The 24687-nt window shown below is 35.2% G+C and overlaps 1 protein-coding gene and 1 long non-coding RNA gene across 3 annotated transcripts in view; one reads left to right on the forward strand and one right to left on the reverse strand.

Moving 5' to 3' along the window:
- The window catches only part of LOC111511489 (juvenile hormone esterase), a 55302-nt gene that overhangs the window by 1461 nt on the left and 29154 nt on the right, over positions 1–24687 (forward strand). Inside the window, exon 1 of one of the 2 annotated variants that reach the window (XM_074184324.1) lies at positions 18621–19637. The exons of the other annotated variant lie outside the window; for it this stretch is intronic. Within the exon in view, the coding sequence (XP_074040425.1) occupies positions 19608–19637 (30 nt within the window). The 5' untranslated portion in view covers positions 18621–19607. Of the gene's footprint in view, positions 1–18620; positions 19638–24687 lie in introns of those variants that run through there. 2 annotated transcript variants of the gene reach the window in all.
- Positions 16325–18246, reverse strand: LOC141486418 (uncharacterized). The gene is made up of 2 exons (XR_012467826.1): positions 17988–18246; positions 16325–16982 (listed from the first exon to the last, which is right to left on the reverse strand). It is a non-coding gene; the product is annotated as an uncharacterized lncRNA (long non-coding RNA).

Consider the following 24687-nt stretch of genomic DNA (forward strand, 5'->3'; position numbering starts at 1 on the left):
TCCTTGGTACGGGACGACTTCTCTAGCAAAAGATAGCCTTTCTTGTTGCCCTGGCCTTCTCCAAACTCTGTGTCGCCGACTACCACTAACTAAATCAAACCTTGTTTCATCCGAAAAAAGGACATTTCGCCACTGAACTAAAAGCTAGTCTCTGTGTTCCTGTGCCCTCTGTAGACGAGGGGATATGTGTCTGGGAAGTAGCCTGGGTAGTCTTAATGACCTCTTGCAAATTGGCTCTAGCAAGTCTCCGTCGTATTGTGGTACTGGAAATTAATCGACCAAACTTTCTTCTTAAATGAGTTCGGACTACTGATACTGTTATGGTCCGATTCCGACGTACATATCTGCTAGATGCCGATCTTCTCTTGTATTAGTTACCCTGTTACCCTGATACGAATGCACTATTCAGACAACTGAAGCGCGGGTAATCCTTAGTCTGTCCGCGATTTGATGATTCGGCAGACCCTCATCATGCAAAGCCACCATTCATGCTCTACGGAATACTGAAATTCTTTCGCTAGGCATAATTGCAAAGAAGAACTCAACAATCACTTAAACACGTTCGCAGCAAAAAAATTATTTTACGAACAACTACAGAGATACATCGTCATAAATGCTGGATTTATTGTTATTTTGTAGTTAGTAGGTACCTGCATTAAACGATTAAAGGGTAATAAACAAAACTAATTTATCAATTACAAAACACACAACATGTAGAAATATAGTAAATGTTCACCTTCAGACATTACGCATCCGTCTAGACGTCGGCGCATTGAGCCACGCATTCGCTCAAATATTCCTGGAGTCTCTTTGATTACCCTGCACGCATCGCTGATGCGGTTTCTTAAGTTCTCTACATCGTGAACAGGAGTACGATAAACCAAATGCTGTAAATGGCCCCAAATAGAGAAATCAAGAAGATTGAGATCCGGGGATCGAGCCAGTTCTGTGGTCCGCCTTGACCTATCCACTGATTTGCATATGTTTCAATTAAATGCTGACGTGCTATTTGACTAAAATGGGCGGGAGCCTCATCAAGCATAAGAAACATATCCCTTCTGACGCCCAAAGGAACTTCCTGCAGCAGTACTGAATGCACTTCTCTTAAAAATTGAACGTATGCCTCACCATTTAATCGAGGATGTAGAAAATGAGGCCCAATTAAATCATCCCCAATAACTCAGAGCCACACGTTAAGAGAAAACTGTTCTTGATGGTTAGTTTCGACAATAGCGTGAGGGTTTTCATCAGCCCATATGTGGTAATCATGAAAATCAATAATCTTGTCCTGAGAAAAATTACATTTGTCTGTGAATTCTGTAGTCTTCAGATAGTCACAATTTCTTCTAATCATTTCCAGCATCCAATTGCAAAATTCAAGACGGTTCGGAAAGTCTCGCGGTAACAGTGCCTGTACTCGTTGCAGATGGTAAGGGTATAAGAGTTGTTCCTTTAAAATTCGAAATACCGTCATATGATCAACATTTAGCTGGAAAGCAATCTTTCTAGTACTGGTAGTAGGTTATTCTTCAATCAAACTAAGTACTGCTTCCTCAAGCTGTGGTGTTCGTACTTCTCGATGGCAACCACAATCTTGCGTTTTTTTGTCGAATGAACCATATTCTCGTAATCGTTGATGAAGTCGAGCAAATATTCTATGTGAAGGATGCTGCCGTTCAGGATATATTTAAGCAAATCTTCTAGAAGCTTCTAACCCATTCCCTGTGACAGACCGTAAACGTAATGCATATCAGCCATTTTCTCATTTGTGTATGCCATTTTAATAACAAGTGAATTATTGAAGTAACAAATTAAGAACAGAACAACAACACACAATTAGTATTAATTCAATTTCGCAAATCCACCAACCGACAGCGTCATACCAATCTAATTGTCACTATCGCTAATAGCGATAGTTTCGTATTTTCGAATTTATGACGATGTATCTCTGTTGTTGTTCCTAAAATAATTTTTTGCTGCGACATCCAAGAGACATTTTCTGTTCAAAATGAAATAGGCTATTGGAAATAAATGTTTAAATCGTAAACAAATAATAAGACAAAAAGTTACATTGGAAATAAATTTTAGGGGTTGCGTTTTCCACCCCTTACAACCATGGGGTAAACCAAATAAATTTCTGGCTAAGTGTCTTTTTAGTAGTACAAAACGTCAGGTTAATTTCAATATTGTAACTTTTTTAGTGCTTGTGAAAAAAATTGTTACACAAATTTTATGTACCCCTTTAAGGGGCTGTATCTTAACAAGGGCTCCAATGAAATTTCTTTATGTGAAAGATCCATCTTTTTCTCGATGAAGAATCACCTCCTTAAATGTTTTACACTTATTTAGTTACACCCTGTATAACACCACAGAATATACGGTCCATATCATCACTTCCATCCATCATCTAGACAAAAGGATGACACGCTACAATCGAACCCTATCTGAATTATGCTTTCGTGTTCTTCCAACAAAACTTAACAATAATGGTACGAATCTACCAGCTGCATTACTATTGGAAACTATGATAACCAAGGCTACTCTTTCAAAAGCAGTAATTTATTCTATCTGCCTTTTGTCTTTTGAGGTGATAACACTAGACTTCTTACACGATATAACTACAGTCTTGTCGGAATGAAGTGGATTTTCTTCATTGAAGTTTCCGAAATATTGAGAAATTCGGTAGCATTTTCTTGTGTGAATCTTTTTCATCTGGCTTGGGAAATTCTTATGATTTTCTGAAAACTACGGCTAAATTGCCTTTGAAAAATCCCTCCAACCATATAAAAATTTAAATATTTCGAAATGAAATTTCGAAACATTCATCTCTTTCAGCTACCTGAAAAGTAGGCTCTGGTAGATGCGTGCCGGAAAACAACTACATTCCCGGCTAACACCACGCTGGATATTGAATTATATCTGTAATTCCGCTGCTAAGCTACACAGTAGGTTTTGGTAATTTAAAGGAAAGTGATAAAAACGTTCCCAGTTGCGTGATTACACAATGTGTCCTAATGACATATCTTCGAAGTACCTACTTGCTGGTCGCTCCACTTTCTTACTTTCTTACGATATTTTCGTACAGAAGTAACTGTTTTCACTACATTTTGTGACTCGTCGTCAATTCATCTTCCACTGACAAAACATGAATCTTCTTGGCGATATATCGTTGCGATGTAGCGCTAACAATATACAGGGTGTTCCAAATTAAGTCGGCATCATTGCCATCTCCGTTATTATTGATGCTATGAATTCGGTTGAATGGGCAAACTAATAGCATTTTTATTGGCCTTCTCGATGCCGAAAACAAAAAAAAATCAACAGTCTCGTTTTCAAAATATTTCATAAAATGATATTTTTTCAAATGAAACACCTTATATTTTATCATGCATTTCGCTTCGTAATTCGTAACATTTTCAACAACAAAACTCATTTCACCTTTTTTCCTAAAGTTGAAAATGAGCGACTTATGTGAAATGATTTATTTTTTCACTAGTACAAAAAATTTCTTTGTTTTGGCGAATAACGAGCTATGAAATATTTACCTTTTTGTTGAACACAGATTTGGGCCTTTTCTTGACACTACGTGTTGATTTCAACACAATTCGACCATTAGTTCTATTAATTATAGTTTCAATATAATTTTTCAGTTTGTTTACATTATTATGGTTTATTTTGTACACCTCATTTTTCAGAAGTCCCCAAAAATTAAAATCTAGAGGTGTCATGTCTGGTGATTGAGGAGGTCACTTAACAGCAACATTTGTAGCAATCCTCCAGATTAAGATCATCGAAAAACTTTTCCAACACTCTTGGATCGGTTCAAAGAACCATGGTAGAAAAATGGACCGATATTTCTGTCACACCAAACATTCATACTAAATCGCATTTGCGGATTGTGGGAATGGACTAGAAATGGATTGGATTAGGTCTACTCCAATAATGAAAATTCTTTATATTATACATCTCACAATTTGAAAAATTATCACCATCACTCCATATAATATTTCTATAGAAGTTTGGATAAACGACCAACAAAACCCCAAACGGTTCTCAGGATCACCAGGTTCTTGTGTTCGCACTGGTCTTAACTTGTAAGGAGAAATCTTATGTTTCTTCAGAATTAGTTGAATAACAGACGGTGGAACAGCTATTTTACTAGATACATCTCTGGTGGAATTATTTGGATACTCCTCAAAGTAGGCTAAAACGTCAATTCCTGTATCTTCAGATATTACAAAACGTTTTTCAGTTCTCCTCGTCTCAAAAACTTTTTCATTGTTCCTTAATCGACGATGAAGCACCGCGAAAAAATGCCGATTAGGTAATTCACGATCGGGAAACGAATTGATGTAGTGTTGGTGTGCTCTTACGCTATTTTTATGGCGAACCAAATAGGATTCTAACATATCACATTTTTCTTGATGGGGAAAACGGCATTTCGAAAAATATTCGAACATTCGAATTGACAGTTACAATAATTTAAGACCTTGTCATGATATACTTGAGAATATTTGACAAATAGTATTCCAACAAAGTTCCAAGGCAACTTGATTAATAATAATAATAATTTATTTGCTCAAAAATACAATGAAACAATGAATAATAAATACATTCAAATTATAGCAAATAAAATAGAAAACCCATAAAAGGTGAGACCTTGTGCATGGGTATACTATTTATGACATTTAAGCCTATCTATATAAAATATATAAATGTTCAATTATAAAACAGTAGGTAGTTTTAAATTCATTGACAAAATACGTCCAATATTTTTCTTACAACAAAAATAAAATAAAATACAATATAATAAAATGAATAAATGGATAAAAACAAGGATATAAAAATATTTCAGACATTAATTGTTTTGGATTTCATCATTTGTATAAAAAACTATTTTGGTACAGAACTGTTTTAAAGTAAAATCATATCGCAATTTTATGCCTCATATAGAATACATAACTCGATTAGTGGAGTACATATTATTTTTTGTGTTGTGTAAGGGTCGATTTATAATTATCTCTGAAACATTTGAAGAATTTGATTGGTTTGGGATTTCACCTGCGTGGATACAGTTGCAGCTTCACACTTTGCCGCTACGTCTAATTCCACTGGTGCAGCTGCTATGACTGCAGAAAAATCAAAATTTCGGAAATACTCCACTTTGCCAGATTCTTACTGTTTTTTTCCTGTTGCTATTGGAACCTTTGGTGTTTTTGGATCTCATGCTCATAAATTGTTGAAAGAAATTGGTAAAAGAATGATGAATTCTACCAATGACAACCGAGCCTATTCATTTTTGATTCAAAGAATCAGTATCGCCATTCAAAGGGGTAATGCCACATCAATATTGGGTACTCTTCTCAAAAATTAGATGAAATATTCCTGAACCCTCAAATCAAATCAAAATTTCCTATGAACAACGCAAAATGGAGTCAGCAGATTAAAAATGCAGAAGATGCAGAGGAAAATAAACAAGTTCTGGAATTATCTTTCTTTCACAAATTCGAAAAAACCACCATGAGCATTTCTGATTCAATTTCAAGAAATTTGACTTCAAATCCCCATTCTGTTGGTCCAATAATGAGAAGAATCATTACATCTGTGATTACTGGAATGAAAACAGCGGTGGCGAACACCTACAACACAATTGAATCAGTGAGACATTCCTCAGTCAAAACCCTTGGGCTTAATGGGTTGAAAAATATTGGCAACACCTGTTTTATGAACAGTGCAATCCAATGTTTATCAAATACGAGATGGTTACTGGAATATTTGGAAGAGGATGAGTACATGAAAGATATCAATACTAATATTTCTAATACGGAGGGTGCTTTAATCAAAACTTTCGCAGTAGTTATCAAGGAATTGTGGTCAGAAGATTCATCTGATAGAGCAGTCTCCTTAAAAAGTCAGATTCAGAGTTTTGCCCCTCGATTCATGGGTCATGCGCATCAAAACGCCCATGAGTTCCTTCGTTATCTTTTAGAAAATTTACATGATGACGTTAAGAGAATTATTGAGAAACCTAAACCGATCTTAACGGAGATTAACGAAAAATTGAGCGACAGCGAAAAAGCGCCAAAGTCATGGCTGATTCATTTGAGTACATATAACTCTAAGATTGTAGATAATTTCGTTGGTCAATTAAAATCCACGATGAAGTGCACACATTGTGGAGACTTATCTATAACCTTCGATCCTTTCTGGGATTTGTCACTCCCCATACCACAAAGAACCGGCCAATTGAATTTATCACAGTGCTTGGATTTCTTCACAAGAGAGAAAACTTTGGATGGACATGAAAAATCGACATGTTCAAGTTGTAAGGAAAGAAGAAAATGCACAAAGTCTCTATCGATCCATAAGTTTCCCCGTATTTTAGTCATTCATTTTAAAAGATTTTCTCAAATAGAAAGATTTAGAGGCAAGTTAAATGTTGCCATCGAATTTTCTCTAGATGGATTAGACATGAACAATTATGCATCAGAAAATGTGACTCCTTGTCGTTATAATCTATATACACTTTCGAATCACAGTGGATCTACCTACAGCGGACATAATACAGCATTTTGCAGACATCCTTTTACTGACACGTGGCACGAATACAATGATTCACACGTGTCATCAATTTCACCAAAATCGCTTGTGAGTGGAGATGTATACATCTTCTTTTATGAAAAGGAGGAAACAAGTTCGCACCTTTAAGCGTTTTGAAATGTTATTTTTGTACTGTTGTTTTTAATATTTTAATGAATTAGTTATGTAAGATTTATGTTATATTATATGTAAAGACATTTATTTGTGAATACAAAGTGCAGTTACAGATGAATTCAAGAGCCATATTTTAATTTTTTTTTTGAAAATGCAAGAACTATTGATGTTTTTTATTTCATTTGGGATTTTACTGTGAATTTTCGGGCTCATGTAAAAGAGAAATCTTTGGTTTTTTGTCGTTCCAACCTTCCTTGGTACTTTTGTAGTTTGCTTTTTTTGTCTAGTGTTGTATGGATGGTCAATTTGGGGAAGCTCATATTTGTGTTTATTATGGTAACATGCAAGGTTCAAAAAGTATAATAATTGGATTGTAAGCAGTTTCGATCCTTTGAGAAGTTATTCTGTTGGGAACCTGTAATCTTTTCCAAATATCAGCCATTTTTGGGTAACTTCTAGGGTTTTAATGTAATTGTTTGTTATTCCTCCCCAAACAACTCCATAGTTAATATGTGTTTGGGCTAGACTGTTGTATAGTATTTTCATTTGTGGTATGTTGAACAATGTTTTATATAATTTAAATTTGGTTATCAATGATCTTATTTTTTTGTTAACATATTCAGCGTGTTTATGCCATCCGAGATTTGGATCTATGACGAGACCTAAATATTTTATATTCTCTTTCCTTCCAATTTCAATGATGTTTTCATTGGTGTTAATCCTAATTTTATTATATGAGGTGAGTTATTATTATATACAGCAAATGGAATGAAGTGAGTTTTGGAAAAATTAATCGTCAGCAATTTACTGTTAAACCAATGTAATAAGGTTACCAAATCTCTTTCAACGCTAGTTTTCAGGTTGTTCCAGTCACTGCCTCGATATAAAAGTGCTGTGTCGTCTGCAAAGCTGATAATATTCGCTTCCACACCAATATTGAAGAGATCATTTATATAGATATTAAATAGGATCGGTCCTAGGACCGTTCCTTGGGGTACTTCATATTCAATAATATGGTCTGAGCTATATGAGTTATTGATTCTCACCCTTTGTTTCCTATTAGATAGATAACTTGTGAGCAGTTTCACTGGTCCACCTCTGAAACCTATATTTTCCAACACTCTCATTAATTTATGGTGACACACCGTGTCGAAGGCCTTCGCCAAATCAACAAAGACACATAGTGAGGTTTTTCCTTTGTTCATCGCTTCATAGATAGCTTTTGTTAAGTGGATCATCGCATCTTGTGCTGATTACCCATAATAATTCTGTTTTATCGAGACAAAGACATTTTTTTCCAACCGCAGAACCGCATCAATATGACGCTCCAGTATTTTCTGTTCTGTACAAAAACGGCTTCATTGTTATCATTATAGCAGACATATTTTGATTCAAAAAATTAATACGGCTAGTGGAATGGCTTTAAGATGAACATTATCGTTTTGTTGAGTAATACCAAATAGCTCAGTGGTGTCAAGTGAGTGGTACGACATGGTGTTCACGGGTTTCACGGGTTCAAATCCCAGTGCATTTTTTCTTTTTGCTATTAGTAGCAAAATATTGTCATTCGCATAAGAACAATCATGAGGTTTTATTTGCCAAAACAAAGAAATTCTTCGTACTAGTGAAATAAATGACTATTTCCACATAAGTCGCTCATTTTCAACTTTAGGAAAAAAGGTGATATGAGCTTTGTTGTTGAGAATGCACTTATGAATGGATATGTATGATAAAATATAGGATGTTCCTTAAAAAAAATACCATTTTATGAAATATTTTGAAATCACGACTGTCGATTTTTTTTGTTTTCGACATCGATAAGGCCATTGAAAATGTTACTAGTTTGCTTATTCAACCGAATTCGTAGCATCACCATTGGCAATGGTGTCGACTTGATTTGGAACACCCTGTATATTCCCCATCCTATATCGCCTCATTGTGAACGCCACCTAATATTTATTTTTGAAATGGATTTTCATCAAGTATCGCCCAGTTTCATTATATTTTTTAAATATGTATTAAGTTACAATGTTTATGTCTTTTTTCAAATTGTAAAATATGTACTTACAGAAAAAAACAAGAAAAATCAAATATAATTTTAAAAAACTGAAAAACACCCTTTTAAAGAACATCGAACTAAAAAGTCAAAATTATTTTTTTTAAAAAAGCTTAAAACAACGAACGAAAAATACCAGTAAAAATACTAGTACGCTAGTGAAAAAAGCGACGGGCGCTTGATATACAAGAAATATGGCACAAAGCGCTCACGTTTTTTTCACAATAATACTAGTATTTTTCGTTCGTTATTGTTTTAGTTATGATGCACTGTTTGGAACCTTTGGTGTAGTAATGAATATTACTGGAGTTTTTTCCCAACACCAAATCGTTATTTTTAACACCTCGATACGTGTTTCGATCACCAAGTAATCATCTTCAAAGAGGAAGATTAAAACTAGAAACTAATGCGAGCTAACCGATTTATGCTATATAGGTATTCCATACAGTTAAACCATCCAGGCGTACCACCCATACAGGTATACCAACCTAAATTAATTTTACAATTTTGCCTTATCTATTATTTCACAATATATGTTTGTATACAATTTTCAGCTTTCACAATATTGCAAATTTATTTTTGCAATGTGTCCTTATGCAGTAATCAGTAAACCCAACAACATTATTTTATTTTAACAAGCTATATAGTATGCTCTTTGGTATAGGTTCGTCATCGTTATTCATAATATTATTGTGTTTACTTATTTCTACACTCTCATAGGCATCTAGTTTCCTGTTGTTGTTAACTTGTCTAACTAATCTTAATGAACTGAAGTCTATGGAATGGTTTTGTTGCAAAATATGATGGGCGACTGCTGATTTTTCAGGTCTTCCATATTTTGAGTGTTCTATGTGTTCCTTATATCTTACTTTAATAGATATGTTTGTCTGTCCATGATATTTTGCATCATAGTCCTTACATTCAATTTCGTAAATTCTAGACTTTTCCGAATTCTCGACTTTGTCTTTTGGACTTCCCAAAAGGCTCTGTAGTGTATGACTTGTTTTAAAAACCACCTTCATACCTAGTTCCTTGGAAATCTTTCCAAAGTTCCTCGTATTTTGGTGGTATGGAACTGAGATGTTTTTATCTTGGTTTTTGTCCTTTTTGAAAGTCGATATTTCGTTCATTCTTAACCTAAACTTCTTCTTCCTTATTATGTCATCTACAATACCCCTCGAGAAACCGTTAGTGGCTGCTATTTCCTATATCGTCGAGAATTCGGAATAGTCTGGAATTTATGAAATTGAATGTAAGGACAGCGTTGCAAAATATTATGGACAGATTAAAGTAAGATATAAGGAACACATAGCACACTTAAAATATGGAAGACCTGAAAAATCAGCAGTCGCCCATCATATTTTGCAACAAAACCATTCCATAGACTTCAGTTCATTAAGATTATTTAGACAAGTTAACAACAACAGGAAACTAGATGCCTATGAGACTGTAGAAATAAGTTAACACAATAATATTATGAATAACGATGACGGACCTATATCAAAGAGCATACACACTATATAGCTTGTTAAAATAAAATAATGTTGAGTTTACTGATTACTACATAAGGACACATTGCAAAAATAAATTTGGATAGGCAATATTGTGAAATTAATTTTTATATAGCGGAAAATTGTATATAAACATATATTGTAAAATAATAGAAAAGGCAAAATTGTAAAATTAATTTAGGTTGTTATACCTGTATGGGTGGTACGCCTGAATGTTTTACCTGTATGGAATACCTATTAGCATAAATAGGTTAGCTCGCATTAGTTTCTAGTTTTAATCTTCCTCTTTGAAGATGATCACTTGGTGATCGAAACACGTGTCGAGGTGTTAAAAATAACGATTTGGTGTTGGGAAAAAAACTCCAGTAATATTTATTGTTTTAGGCTTATTAAAAAAAAAAATTTTTAATTTTTTAGTTCGATCTTCTTTAAAAGCGTGTTTTTTAAACTATATTTATTTTTCATTTTTTAGTTTCATATGCTATAAAAGCGTTTTTTTTGTCTTTTTAATAGTTATTTATTATACAAGGGAAAACAGTATTAGATTTTAGGTCGAAGTTGTGTTGTCAAAAAACCGAGAGCTATGTGTATAATACACAAGTTTTTTCTGTGACGAGAAAAACGGCGATTTTATATTGAAAAGTTGAATTTCTACCTTTACTTATGTATATTGTGAAATATTCCCTGTGAAAAAAGTACTCACTTTTTTCCCGGGGAAAAAAGTAATTTCATAAAAAGTGACATTTTGTTACCTGTCATCAGAGATAAAATGCCAAACAGAAAAAAAATTATATTTGATCCAAAAATAACCTTCAATCAGTGTCTTCTAATCATGATATATTTTGATATCAGTTTAATGTATTTACCTACTGGCAAAAAACCAATGTCAAACTAATAGTACTGCAGATAGAGTTAGCTTTTTATACGAAACTATAAATAGTTTTATTAATTTCCTTCAGAAAAGAAACATTCCTGGGTATTTAACCTTCCAGTATTAGCCCACGGTATGTCAGACCGGTCCGGCACTGTATTTATGTGTTCATGGAAAAAAATGCGGCAATAGGTTTTTGTTATTAGTACCCTTCAACTATTTCTTACAACAGGGTCAGTTTTATCTATTGCGTTTGAGTTCTAGTAAAAACAGGTAAACCGGCTTATGAGATCGGAGTGACCACTAGTCCATACAGGTCGTTTTTTTAGCTAATCTCACTATTGCTATCTCGGAAACGATAAGACCTACAAAGTTGTTTGAATTGGACAAAAGTGTCCTATGTTGGAAGACTAGAATAATATCTTTCCAGATCGAGAATATCAGTGGTTGTTTTTGAAATATTTGTCAAAAACTAGATGTCGAAATTCGTTTTTTGACGCTACCTCCATTTCGAATGATATAAAAAAAAGCAGAGAAAATTTCAATATTGTTTTATATTGGTTATAAATCTGATATGAACTGAACTACAAGGCGAAGTTGCTTTCATTAGGTGTCGTTCCCACTGGAGTGATACGATAAGCGATGCAACATGAGCAATCTTTCACTGTAGCGATCCGATAGCCTATCCAATGAGATAAGCAACGGAGCAGTTGTGGCGGATAGGTGGCGGCCAGGGGACTGAAGGCCCTGTCCGGGAAGCCAATGCGGCCTTACGGACGGGGTCGCCGGACTCCTGGTCATTGGCAGAAATAAGTAGGGTGAGGGGAACTGAAACTCCCAAAAGCCTTTACAAAACGTACCACCGTGGACCAGCCTACCCAAACTAAGGTGTAAACAATCGTGCCGACAGCTGAATTGCCGCAGAGTGATATGCGGTTACGAATGATCCCCTTGGGGAACTGGGCGAAACCTCATTGTAATCATACCTATGGTAATGCGGGGCTCTGTCAGAGGTGACCAACTCTTTCCCTGCTACTCGTGGGAACACAAGGCCGAGGCCAAAAGGAGAAACAGAGCGGAAGAGGCAGTAGTGGCAGCAACTATAAGTGCACCCTCCTCCTCCCCCACTCTACCTCAACAGCAAGGGCGCTTCCTGCGGCGGGCGCCAAGAGCTCCGCCTTGAATAAAGGTAAGGAACCGGCTGCCCCTGCAAAAAAGCTGCCTCACTTGTGCAAGAAGGTTGAAGAAGCCGCTCAACGACAGTAATGTCGCTGCACCTTCCAAAATCTTCGCGTGTATGTTCGGCAAATCTTGGCCTACACCTGCCAAAATAAAGGAGATGTTTCCTAGTGACCTGTCCACCTTTCTGGAAAGGACAGGATGGACGATGCCCTAGGAGGACAACTCCTGAGGAGGATGTACAATGAGTCACATGTGGCCTAAGTGCTGTGGGCCTACACTCGCTCTACAGATGCAGAAGAGGAAACGGGAATCTAGAAAATACTGGGTACACTAATATAATGTACACTGTACACAGTTCGGCAGTGGTTTTCCGTGAGCTCTCTCAACATGAAAAGAAATTTCGAGATTTTTATAGAGTGAGCTCAAATAGTTACCATGTTTTGATGAAGTTGGTGCTAAGGGGACCGGAGAAGCACAGTTTCTACTCGACTTCTTGCTGACCCGACATGAACGTGTTGAACGAAATTGCGCCCTTCTTTCCCTCAAGCGACCTGGCAGCTGTGTCCCCCTTACCGACGCGACTCCGATAATTATTGGTTATGTTTCGCGATCGCTCCAGTGTGCACTAGATTAGTTGTTTCCATTATGTATGCACGATTATGAGTGATCGGTGTCAAATCAGGATCGGGTTGCTTATCGAAACACATGTTGCATCGCTTATGGTATCGATCCAGTGGTAACCGCGCCTTAGATTTCATCATCGACTTTATTTTTTTAATACGGACCCGTATTTGAAATACAAAGATGTTATTATATAGATGTTATTACAGTGGCTACAAAAATGAATTGAAAAACTAGAGATCCGCATTAAAAAAAAAGTTGATGACGAATTCTAATGAAAGAAACAGGCAAAGTTATATTTCAAAAAAACCACTGATATTTTTGATCTGAAAAGATATTATTCTAGTTTTCCATAATATGAAACTTTCGTCTAATTTAACCGACCTGGTAGGTATTACCGTTTCCGAGATATCAATAGTGCGATAAACTAAGGGAAACAGCCTGGATAATTAGTCCTCAATATTTAATTTATGTAAATACGTATATTTTAGATATTTTTTGCCTCATGTGTGATTCATTTGTATAAGTTGGTACCAGAATAAACATAATAGGCTAATGATTTCATTAGAATAGGTGATAAGTGATAATTAGTCAAGTTAATGCCCGATTCCCGTATAGTTTTGCCAAACAGCACCGATAATCATGAAAATTTGGATCAAGATTCTATTTACCCACTACTCTGAAGTTGATCCAATACTGGGAGTTGCTCATACCAGCCCCTTCTTGGAAATGAAGAATGTTACATTGAAAATGAGTCCAGGGGTGGATAAATTGACAAATTCTAAGCAATTTCTCTTCCATAAAGAGTGAAATCAATACTTCTCGACTTATTGGCGAGTTGTGTCAAATATTTAACCAATGAATCCGTGCTTCCGTAAATAACTTAAAAAATAATTGGGAAAGAAGGTTTTTGGTTTTCTACTACTCCATCTTGATACTCAAAAATGTGGGAATTTTCCAAAAAAAGAATGGAACCAAGCAATATCAAAAAAAATTACCCTATAGATCATGCAAAGAAGTAATTTTCAGACAAAATCTGTAAGAAAGAGCCCCCTCCTAAAAATATAACCCTTTCAATTCAAACAAGATTCCGTTGGCTTGGATTCAATCAAATAAGCTAACGAATGTTATTTATGTGCTGTCATCGATGACATGGCTGGATTCGACCCATTCCGTGAAAAAAAACTTGTAATACTATGAACGAATTGAGTGTTTTCTCTTATAATGTTATCCGTATTTGCCACTGAAGAGCCGATAAGTTAAGTGTCTTACGGCGAACAATCGGATACTTCTTTAAATAATTGTGTAGAAATCCTGTGAATGATATCTGATTCGATTCTACATGAATGTTTGGAATACCAATTGAATAGAGAAGTGTTTTTCGTATAATTAAGCCTTCATATGAAAGTACTCGTTTCGTAAGTAATTTTCTTTCTTGTAAGTCAATGTTGATATGGAAATAGCTGTTTTGCAGTGGCGTAGCGAGAGCATCGGTTAGTTTCGACAATAGCGTGAGGGTTTTCATCAGCCCATATGTGGTGGTTATGAAAATTAATAATCTTGTCCCGAGAAAAACTACATTCGTCTGTGAATTCTATCGTCTTCAGAAAGTCACAATTTCTTCTAATCATTTCCAGCATCCAGTTGCAAAATTCAAGACGGTTCGGAAAGTATCGCGGTAACAGTGCCTGTACTCGTTGCAGATGGTAAGGGTATAAGAGTTGTTCCTTTAAAATTCGAAATACCGTCATATGATCAACATTTAGCTGGAAAGCAATCTTTCTAGTACTGGTAGTAGGTTATTCTTCAATCAAATTAAGTACTGCTTCCTCAAGCTGTGGTGTTCGTACTTCTCGATGGCAACCACAATCCTGCGTTCTTTTGTCGAATGAACCATATTCTCGTAATCGTTGATGAAGTCGAGCAAATATTCTATGTGAAGGATGCTGCCGTTGAGGATATATTTCAGCATATCTTCTAGAAGCTTCTAACCCATTCCCCTGTGAAAGACCGTAAACGTAATGCATATCAGCCATTTTCTCATTTGTGTATGCCATTTTAATAACAAGTGAATTATTGAAGTAACAAATTAAGAACAGAACAACAACACACAATTAGTATTAATTCAATTTCGAAAATTCACCAACTGACAGCGTCATACCAATTTAATTGTCAATATCGCTAATAGCGACCTACTAGATAGATTAGGCCGGCCACACACGTAACGGTATACATGACAGGTAAACCTGCGCAGGTTTACCTGTCATGTATACCTGTGCAAACTAGAGTCCACACACGTAACGGTATACCGTACGTTTAGCTCAGTTGAGAGATGGCGAGCCAAGATGAAGATGATATGATAGCTTTAGTCGGATTGTGTGTGGTTTTGAACAAGAAGAAGAAGTGTAAACGTAAAATGTGGAGTAAAAAGTGGCTTACTAAAAGAAATGAATACACTCATACAAGATTATTGAAAGACTTGGTTGGTGAGCCTTCAGACTTCCGTAATTATTTGCGGATGGATGAAGACGCCTATAAACAGCTGTTGTTACTCGTGACTCCATTAATTGAAAAGAAAGACACGGTTATGAGGAAACAAAAGACACTCTCTTCACGGAAGAAGCCCGAACTAAACAAAACTACTGCGCAGGCGACCAGACGTACTCACACACACGCTCAGGTCTAGGGTATAACTGACGACTGCGCAGGTACAAGATACCAAATCTCCGTTCATGTCAGGTGACCGGCGCAGGTCGCTTCGCCTGTGCACTTTCGCCTGCAGCGACTGGCACACACGCTCCGGTTTGCCTGCGCAGGTGACCTGTACAGGTTTACCTGTCATGTATACCGTTACGTGTGTGGCCGGCCTTAGTTTCGTATTTTCGCATTTATGACGATGTATCTCTGTAGTTGTTCCTACAATATTTTTTTGCTGCGAACTGGTTCATTTTGGGCAAAAAACCTAAGAGACATTTTTTATTTAAAATGAAACAGGCTATCGGAAATAAATTTTTAAATGCTAAAAAAATAATAAGACAAAAAGTTACATTGGAAATACATTTTAGGGGTTGCGTTTTCCACTTCTTACAACCATATGGTAAACCAAATAAATTTCTGGCTGAGTGTCTTTTTGGTAGTACAAAACTTCAGGTTGATTTCTATATTGTAACTTCTTTAGTGCTTGTGAAAAAAATTGTTATATAAATTTTATGTACCCCCTTTAAGGGGCCGTATCTTAACAAGGGATGCTCCAAAGAAATTTCTTTATATGAAAGATCCTATCTTTTTTTCCATGAGGAATCACCTCCTTAAATGTTTTACACTTATTTAGTTACACCCTATAAGTTAGATTTTGAATAAAAAAGTTCATTTGTTTTACAATCACGTTTAATAATACAAAAATTTTTACTCCAACCATTGATATAACAGGTACATAGGTATTATTTATTCGACATGATTAAATAAAATTAGCGAACTGAATATAAAACGAAAATCAGTTTTTAATTAGAAGTAGGATGATACTATCAAATAATAATTATATTTTTTTGAAGAATAATATAGGTAGGTACTTGTTAGAGTTGAAAACAAAATATCCGGCTTTAATTAAAAATTTAAACGTCTATTTTCTTTATGAGGAAAGTCTTTCATTGCACCATCAACGTCTATAGCATCTCACATACCTCTTGTTCAATAGACAAGATAGCCAAATTGTTATGTCTTAGAGAACCCTTTGTTGACCTTAAATAATTTTTCATTAATTGCAATTTCGAAAAACTTCTCTCACAGATGGCATCGCTTATGGCAACTGTAAACAATATTCGCAGCATGATTGAAATATTGGGCAGAGTGTTTGAAGGTCCAGTTGACTAAGATGAATTTAAGTCTAATGTAGAATCTGACGTCTCAGGAAGAACACTTTTCAAATATTTAAGTAGAGCCCCTTCATTTGCTCTAATATTCTCCAACTTAGCTCTTCTCTTATCACGCTAAGATGCCCCACTTTCATTTACTATTTTTATTTTTGATGCTGAAAAAAAAAAAATTTAATGATGAAAGTTAGAGTTACAAAATGAAATATCGAACATTTAAAAAACTAGGTATATTTTACAGCACATCTATCTATAGGCCGTAATTGAGTAATTTCAAAAAAAGTGTACCCTTATCTGAAATTCGATTTTTATTTCTTGGGTGTGTGTTTTTTCAATTTTGATCCTAGTATAATAGGCAATAGAGTATATTTCCGTGATCGTAAAATAAGTCACACGAAGGTCCCATATTGCTCCTCTTGTAGTTTTAAATTATTTAAAAATTAGTTTCGGTACTTAGCACTTTCAACTAATATATCTAATACTATACAAATTTTGCAATTATTAACAATACCGATAGCCAAATAACGTCCAACGTCAATGTCCAACAAAACGTCCGCGGTAATCACTAATTAGTTTCACATTAAAAACAGAATACCGTCTCCCAATGAAGACGATATGTTGGTTTCCCATTTCGTGCCGAATTATTTTTATGATTAGAAGATTTTTTGCAAAAAAGAGCGGTCACAAAATGGAATGTTGCCTGAAATTTAATTTTTAATTTACGATTTTAATTTCTATTTTTATTTTAATATAAAATAATATTGATACTTCTAATTGATAAACTCGACTTTTACGAATTCAATTGTATTTATGAACCATTCCCAATACACTATTTTTTGGAAATCATAGTTTTTCTGACCCTGACCTAGTTGGGAAGGGGACAGGTAACATCATAACGATAATTTATTATTGTATTTGAAATAGTTTATTTTCACATAAAACAATTATATTCTGTTTTAAGTAATTCAATACCCAAGAAATATATTAAATAAGTTGAAGGATTAGGCAAAAACCGAGGGTACACTTTTTTTGAAATTGCTCAAATATTTGTTCGGAACCCTGGGTATGCGTATATGGCCGGATTTATTTTAATAAATTGAAGCTTGAACAACATATCAAAAATTCCAACATTCAATTACATAAAGAAAATATCTAATACTCACACAGTTGAATGTAGGTACACGTAGCGGAAAATTAAAATTTTCAGTTATCCAATAATTTTTTAACCACTACACGTACTCATTTGCACAAAAATCATGGTAGCGAAACAGTGTGAACTAACCAACTGAAGATCCACGAATAGAACTTTTTTTGAATTGTCAAATCATCACGTACTTTCTTAAAGAGACGTAATAAACAATATGGAACTCAATAAATATGTAATAGAAATCATTGTCGCTGATTATACGTCATAAACAATCCAATCACAAAATAAAATATGAGAAATCCCCGCAAGTCAGTAAAGACGGTGTTACCATCCGCTACAAAATATCATTCAAAGAAAGAGGATTTCCCGAATTCGTCACAGTATAAATAATGAAAAATTCCGTGCTCTTTTCAATAGGTCTGAATTTATAGTTGCGTTAAAATATGAAATGGTTCAAATATATTTATTGTTTACTATGAAATTTTGCCGCCCCCTAAAAGGTGCCGCCCGGGGAGGGGCTGCACCTCCTGCCCCCACTACGCTACGCCACTGCTGTTTCGAGAGGGCTTTTGTTGGAATTGTTTATTATAATATATCGATGTTAATATTTTATCTCCCTATAGGAATAATTTTGTTTTTGGTAACTATTGTATAGAGTAGAGTTCAGTTGTTAAAAATTATTAATTAAAAGTCATTACGAGAAAAGTCAAAGTCTATTTTAAAACCGATAAAATAATAAGAATCCATCCCATTTACAATATTTGGCGACCGTGACAGGACATAAAAGATGGATAGTTTGAAGAAAAATAGGCAGCAGTTGAGGAGACTTTTCAAAAAATCTGTTGAAGCGCTTGATGGAGCTTTGAAGCTGAGAGATTCGACCAAAGATGATTTACTGTTTTTACTGAGACAATTGGAGGATAAGAGTAGCAGATTATTCGAGGCAGATGAAGGAGTTAAAGAAAAATTGTCATTAGAAGCCATCGATGATATTGAATTAGAAGAGGAGTACGACGAGGTAGAATATTACAGAGACGAACTGATAAAATATAAATCCAAATGCGAATTCCGATTGAACGAGATTACGAAGACCCAAGAAGATAATTTGAGCTGTGCCAATTTCTCTATAACGGAGAAAATTCAGAGAAAATTTCATTTACCAAGAATAGAACTGAAGAAATTCGATGGGAACGTGAAGAACTGGATTGGGTTCTGGGGACAATTCAAGAAGATTCACAACGACCCAGAAATAGATAATGAAGACAAGTTTCAGTATCTTTTACAAGCGACGGAAATTGGTTCAGTTGCTCGAGATTTAGTAGAAAGTTACCCCCGTCTGGGCCCAATTACATTAAAGCCATTGACCAGTTGAAGACTCGTTTTGCCAGGGACGAATTCCTAATCGAAGTTTACGTAAGGGAACTATTACAACTTGTACTGCAACAATCTTCAAAAGCTAAAACAGGTATGTCTCTTTCCAATCTGTATGATAAACTTGAAACCCAGTTAAGAGCTTTGGAATCCCTAGGAGTTACTAGCGAAAAATATGCGGCTATGCTTTTCCCTCTTGTAGAATCGGCTTTGCCTGCAGAAGTTTTAAGAACTTGGGAAAGACATCGTAATTTCAATCAACGAAATGAGAAGGATGATAATGACACTTCCAAAGGTACTAATTATTTGAATATGTTTTATATACAGCAGCTGCTTTGTACACAGCTAATCCCAAAGATTATTTAAAAGATAAGCAAAATAATTGTTTATTCTGCGATTTGAATTCACATGCAAGTAAGGATTGTTTGAAAGCTCAAAGTCTTTCAATTGATGAAAGAAAATCTAGAATAATGAAAAAACGTGGATGTTTTTCTTGTTTAAAATTGAATCACATTAGTAAGAATTGTCGAGCTGTAATTAGGTGTTTGATATGTTCAAAGAAACATTACCCCATTTTATGTCCTAATTTGCATGTGAAGAAAGGTATCACTGATCAAGATGATAAAAATCCAAACAATAAGGTTGAAAATACTTTAACTAACAATTTTTCGAACGAAACTCTATTGCAAACGGTTGTTGTCAAAATTGTCAATAATGACAAACAGAAATTGATTAGAACGTTACTTGATTCAGGATCGCAAAGATCATATATTTCACGACAATGTGCAGCTGAATTACGATTGGATAGTGTTCGTCAGGAAAATATTGTACAAGGTGTTTTTGGTGGGTTTCAGTCAGAACCAAAAATACATGATGTGTATAATATTATTATTCAAAATCCAAATAATACGTTTGAAACAGAAGTGAATGTGGTGGAACAAGTGAAAATATGTAACAACTTACCTCGTTTGATTGATTTATCCGTTATAGACTATTTGAAACAAAGAAATATAATTTTGAGTGATACTAGAAACTTTGATGTTTCAAATGAAATACAATTATTATTAGGAGCCGATGTTTTTGGTAAGCTTTTGACAGGAAAAATCGAAAATTTGATGAATGGCTACGTTGCTCTCGAAACTTATTTAGGTTGGACAATAATGGGTCAGAGAGTAAGTGAATGTTCGACATATTCTACTATATTTGCCGGTTTTACTGAGTTTTCCATTGCAGATCTATGGAATTTGGATGTGATAGGAATAAAAGATGTTGCACATATCAAAACCAAAGATGAACATGAAGAAGAAGTTTTAAAGAAGTTTAATCAAACGATAACTTGGAAGGAGAACAGATATGAAGTTCATCTACCTTGGATTGAAGGTCATCCAGAAATAATGAGAAATGATGAAATGGCCAATTCTCGATTGATGTCTACTACAAAAAAGTTAAGAAATACAGGTAAATTACAAGAATATGAAAAAATTCTTCATGACTGGGAAACACTGGCAATTATTGAGGAAGCAAAACAAGCTGAGGACAAAAAAGTACACTATTTACCACATCACGCTGTCATTAAAGAAGTCAGTATAACCACAAAGGTGAGGCCGGTTTTTGATGCTTCGGCAACTGATAAGAGAGGTGTATCTTTGAATGGGTGTCTAGAAAAAGGTCCAAATATGATTGATTTAATCCCATCACTTTTAGTTAAATTTAGATTAGGAAAGATAGGAGTAACAGCTGACATTGAGAAAGCATTTTTACAGATCAGTGTTACTGAAAAGGATCGGGATTTTCTAAGATTTCTTTGGTGGCAAGATGATTCATATGAAAAAATAAAATTTTTTAGGCATCGTCGAGTAGTTTTTGGTTTGAAATGTAGTCCATTCCTTTTAGCTGCAACTATAAACTACCATTTATCTAGATCACCTCCAGAATTCCAAGACACAGCTTATTTGTTGAAGAAATCGTTTTATGTAGATAACTGTTTATCTAGTTTTGATTCTGAGAAAGATATGAATAAATTTATTATTGAATCCAAACAATTAATGTCTTTGGGAGGCTTCAATCTTAGAGATTGGACTTCCAATTCCAATTCAGGCATGAAAGATGAAGTAGCTCAAAATGAAAATATATATGTTTTGGGATTGATTTGGAATTTTCATAATGATGAACTCTCGTGTGATGTAAACGCACTCATTCAATTAGAAAACACTCCAAGAACGAAAAGAGGAATACTATCAGCAGCACATAGAGTATTTGATCCGATAGGTTTTACATGCCCAGTAACACTTATTCCAAAATTATTATTGAAAGAAATTTGGAATCTAAAAGTTGCTTGGGATGAAGTTTTGCCAAGTGATATTGTAAAACCGTTCGATATGTGGTTGAAACAAATACATTTTCTCAGTCTGTGTAAAATTCCAAGATCACTCAGTAGTGGCCAAAGAGTTGATTATAACCATGCAACGATTCATGTGTTTTCGGATGCTAGTAAATCTGCTTATGCTTGCTGCGTATTTCTAAGAAATGTAGTGGAAGGAAGAGTGTTTGTTGAACTTGTTGAGGCCAAATCAAGAATAGCTCCTAAAAATATAACCTACCTAGGTTGGAATTGTTAGCCACTGTTATAGGGGTCAGACTTTGGAAAACTGTAAAAAGTGTGAATGAACTGAGTGTTCTGAAAACGTACTTCTGGAGTGATTCGATGGTTGCTCTCACATGGATTAAAACACAAGGTCACTGGAATACTTTCGTAGGTAACAGAGTGAAAGAAATAACTTCAGTGAGCAATGTTAATGATTGGCGACATGTACCTGGTCACTTAAATCCGGCAGACGTTGCTTCAAGAGGTTGCTCGAGTAAGACTTTGGTTGAGAAACAATGGTGGAAGGGACCAGAGTGGTTGAAGAATGATCCAAAACACTGGCCAAACGTAGAGATTTACTGTACGAATGATGAAGTTGATAAAGAAAGAAAAAAGACTGTAACTTCTTGTGTCAGTAATCAAAACCAGTGGTTTACACAAATATTCAAATATTTTTCTGTGTTCACGAAAATTACTAGGATGATTGCTTGGCTATTCAGATTTTGTTATAATGCGAATAAAGAGAATCATAGAAAATCAGGTCCATTAACTTTCGATGAAATTGAACATGCTGAAATTTGTTTATTCAGAGCAATACAGAATGAAAGTTTTTCTGAAAATATGGACGTTCTTCAAAATATCAATTTGTTTCGTTCAGAAGATGGTCTGTTGAGGGTAAAAACTAAATTAATCCTAAGTGATGATTCATTTGATTTCAAATATCCTATTATATTGCCATACAAACACGAACTTGTAGAAAGAATGATTAGACAACAACATCGAATACATTGTCATATAGGAGTCCAAACTCTTCTAGGATTATTGAGAGAAAAATTTTGGATACTGAAAGGAAGGAAGTTTGTCAAGGATGTTGTGGCAAAATGTTTGATTTGTATGAAACATAAGAAAAACCCCGCAGATACACCGTATGCACCGTTACCTTTGAATAGAATCAAACAGTCTTCACCATTCCAAGTAACTGGTGTGGATTTGGCAGGACCGCTTTTTCTTAAAGGAGGCGAGAAATCTTGGATTGTTATCTTCACGTGTGCGGTATACAGGGCAGTACATTTTGAATTAGTGCGATCCCTGTCTACTGAGGATTTCTTGATGGCACTCAGACGATTCGTGGCAAGAAGAGGAAATATTTCTGTAATCTATTCGGATAACGGTGGGAATTTTGTAGGTACTTGGAATTTGCTGCAGAAAATTTCGTGGAAAGAGATTGAAGAATATTCGACAACTAGAAAAATTAAATGGATTTTCAATGCTCCAACTGCTCCTTGGTGGGGAGGATGGTGGGAGCGAATAGTCAGAATTATAAAGGAACTATTGCGTCGTAATTTGGGAAAATCATCGTTAAATTACGAAGAACTCATGACTGTTTTGTGTGACTGTGAAGCAAATATTAATGCTCGACCTCTCACATATATCTCAAGTAGCGAAGATGATCTGATTCCATTAACGCCTTTGATGTTTATCAGTTCAAACTCAAGCACCGATACTCCAGAGTTGGATATGGTTGATAGAGGTCATCTACTGAAAAGGTACAAGTATCTGCAAAAACTTCGAGAGGGCCTTCGTAGTCGATTTAGGAAGGAATATCTGGCAGAATTAGTCCATACTGGTCAAAAAAGGGTAACTTCACTCAAAATTGGAGATATTGTACTCATTGGAAGTGACAACAAAAAACGAGTAAACTGGCCATTGGGGAAAATTTTACAACTGTTTCCAGGAAGAGATGGAATAGAAAGGGTAGCACGTGTTAAAACAGAACGAGGGGAATTAATTCGTCCTCTTCAGCGATTGTTTCCATTAGAAATTGAGGCAGACACGGCGAACCAATTAAAGGAGACTAGAGAAGGGGATACTAACGAGATACCAGAAAATCGAAACGTAGAAAACAATAGCATATACAATGGAAAGGTAACACAGCAAGGAGAAGATGAAGAGGGAGAAAATAGATGCGAAAGAAGACACCAAGATGCGACGGCTTCATCACAAGTAATAACAAGATCTGGAAGAAGAGTGAAGATACCGAAGCGTTTTGGGTTGGAATGATTTTGCAATTAGATTGCAAAATGGGGGGAGAATGTTGGAATTGTTTATTATAATATATCGATGTTAATATTTTATCTCCCTATAGGAATAATTTTGTTTTATGTTTTTGGTAACTATTGTATAAAGTAGAGTTCAGTTGTTAAAAATTATTAAAAAAAGTCATTACGAGAAAAGTCAAAGTCTATTTTAAAACCGATAAAATTATAAGAATCCATCCCATTTACAACAGTATGCTTATTGTTTTTACCCTCCTTCTTTTCCATGACACTTATTTCAACAGTCTTTTTTCGTGTACTAGTCTGTGAAAGTTCCTTATATTCTTCTGGATATAATTTGAGGTATCCATAAATTGTTTCCCTTCTGTGGTCCAGTCCCAAACATTCGCATAAAATAAGACGAGCTGTCTGTCATTGCCTGCATAAGGTTTCCCTTATGGAACCCTATGTTACTCGGGTCTCCTCTCAATGGCTATCCTTGTTGTTCTGAACTGATCCCTGTTGAAGCAGGTCTTCAATTCATATTTCAGACGATCCCGTTATAAAGCTTTCCTCTTATTTGTTTCCAGATATATTTTCCAGTACTTTTTGTTTCTTATGAACCCGATTTCCAATATGGTTCCATATCGAAAATTGTGGGACTTCAACAGCTGATTCAGGGCCTATATATGAAGTGAACAAGGTCGATGACATCTCCTCTTACG

This window comes from Leptinotarsa decemlineata, unplaced genomic scaffold, assembly GCF_025532065.1.
Source record: "Leptinotarsa decemlineata unplaced genomic scaffold, Ldec_3_MD MMD2_P_RNA_scaffold_2, whole genome shotgun sequence".
Taxonomy (NCBI): Eukaryota; Metazoa; Arthropoda; class Insecta; order Coleoptera; family Chrysomelidae; genus Leptinotarsa; species Leptinotarsa decemlineata.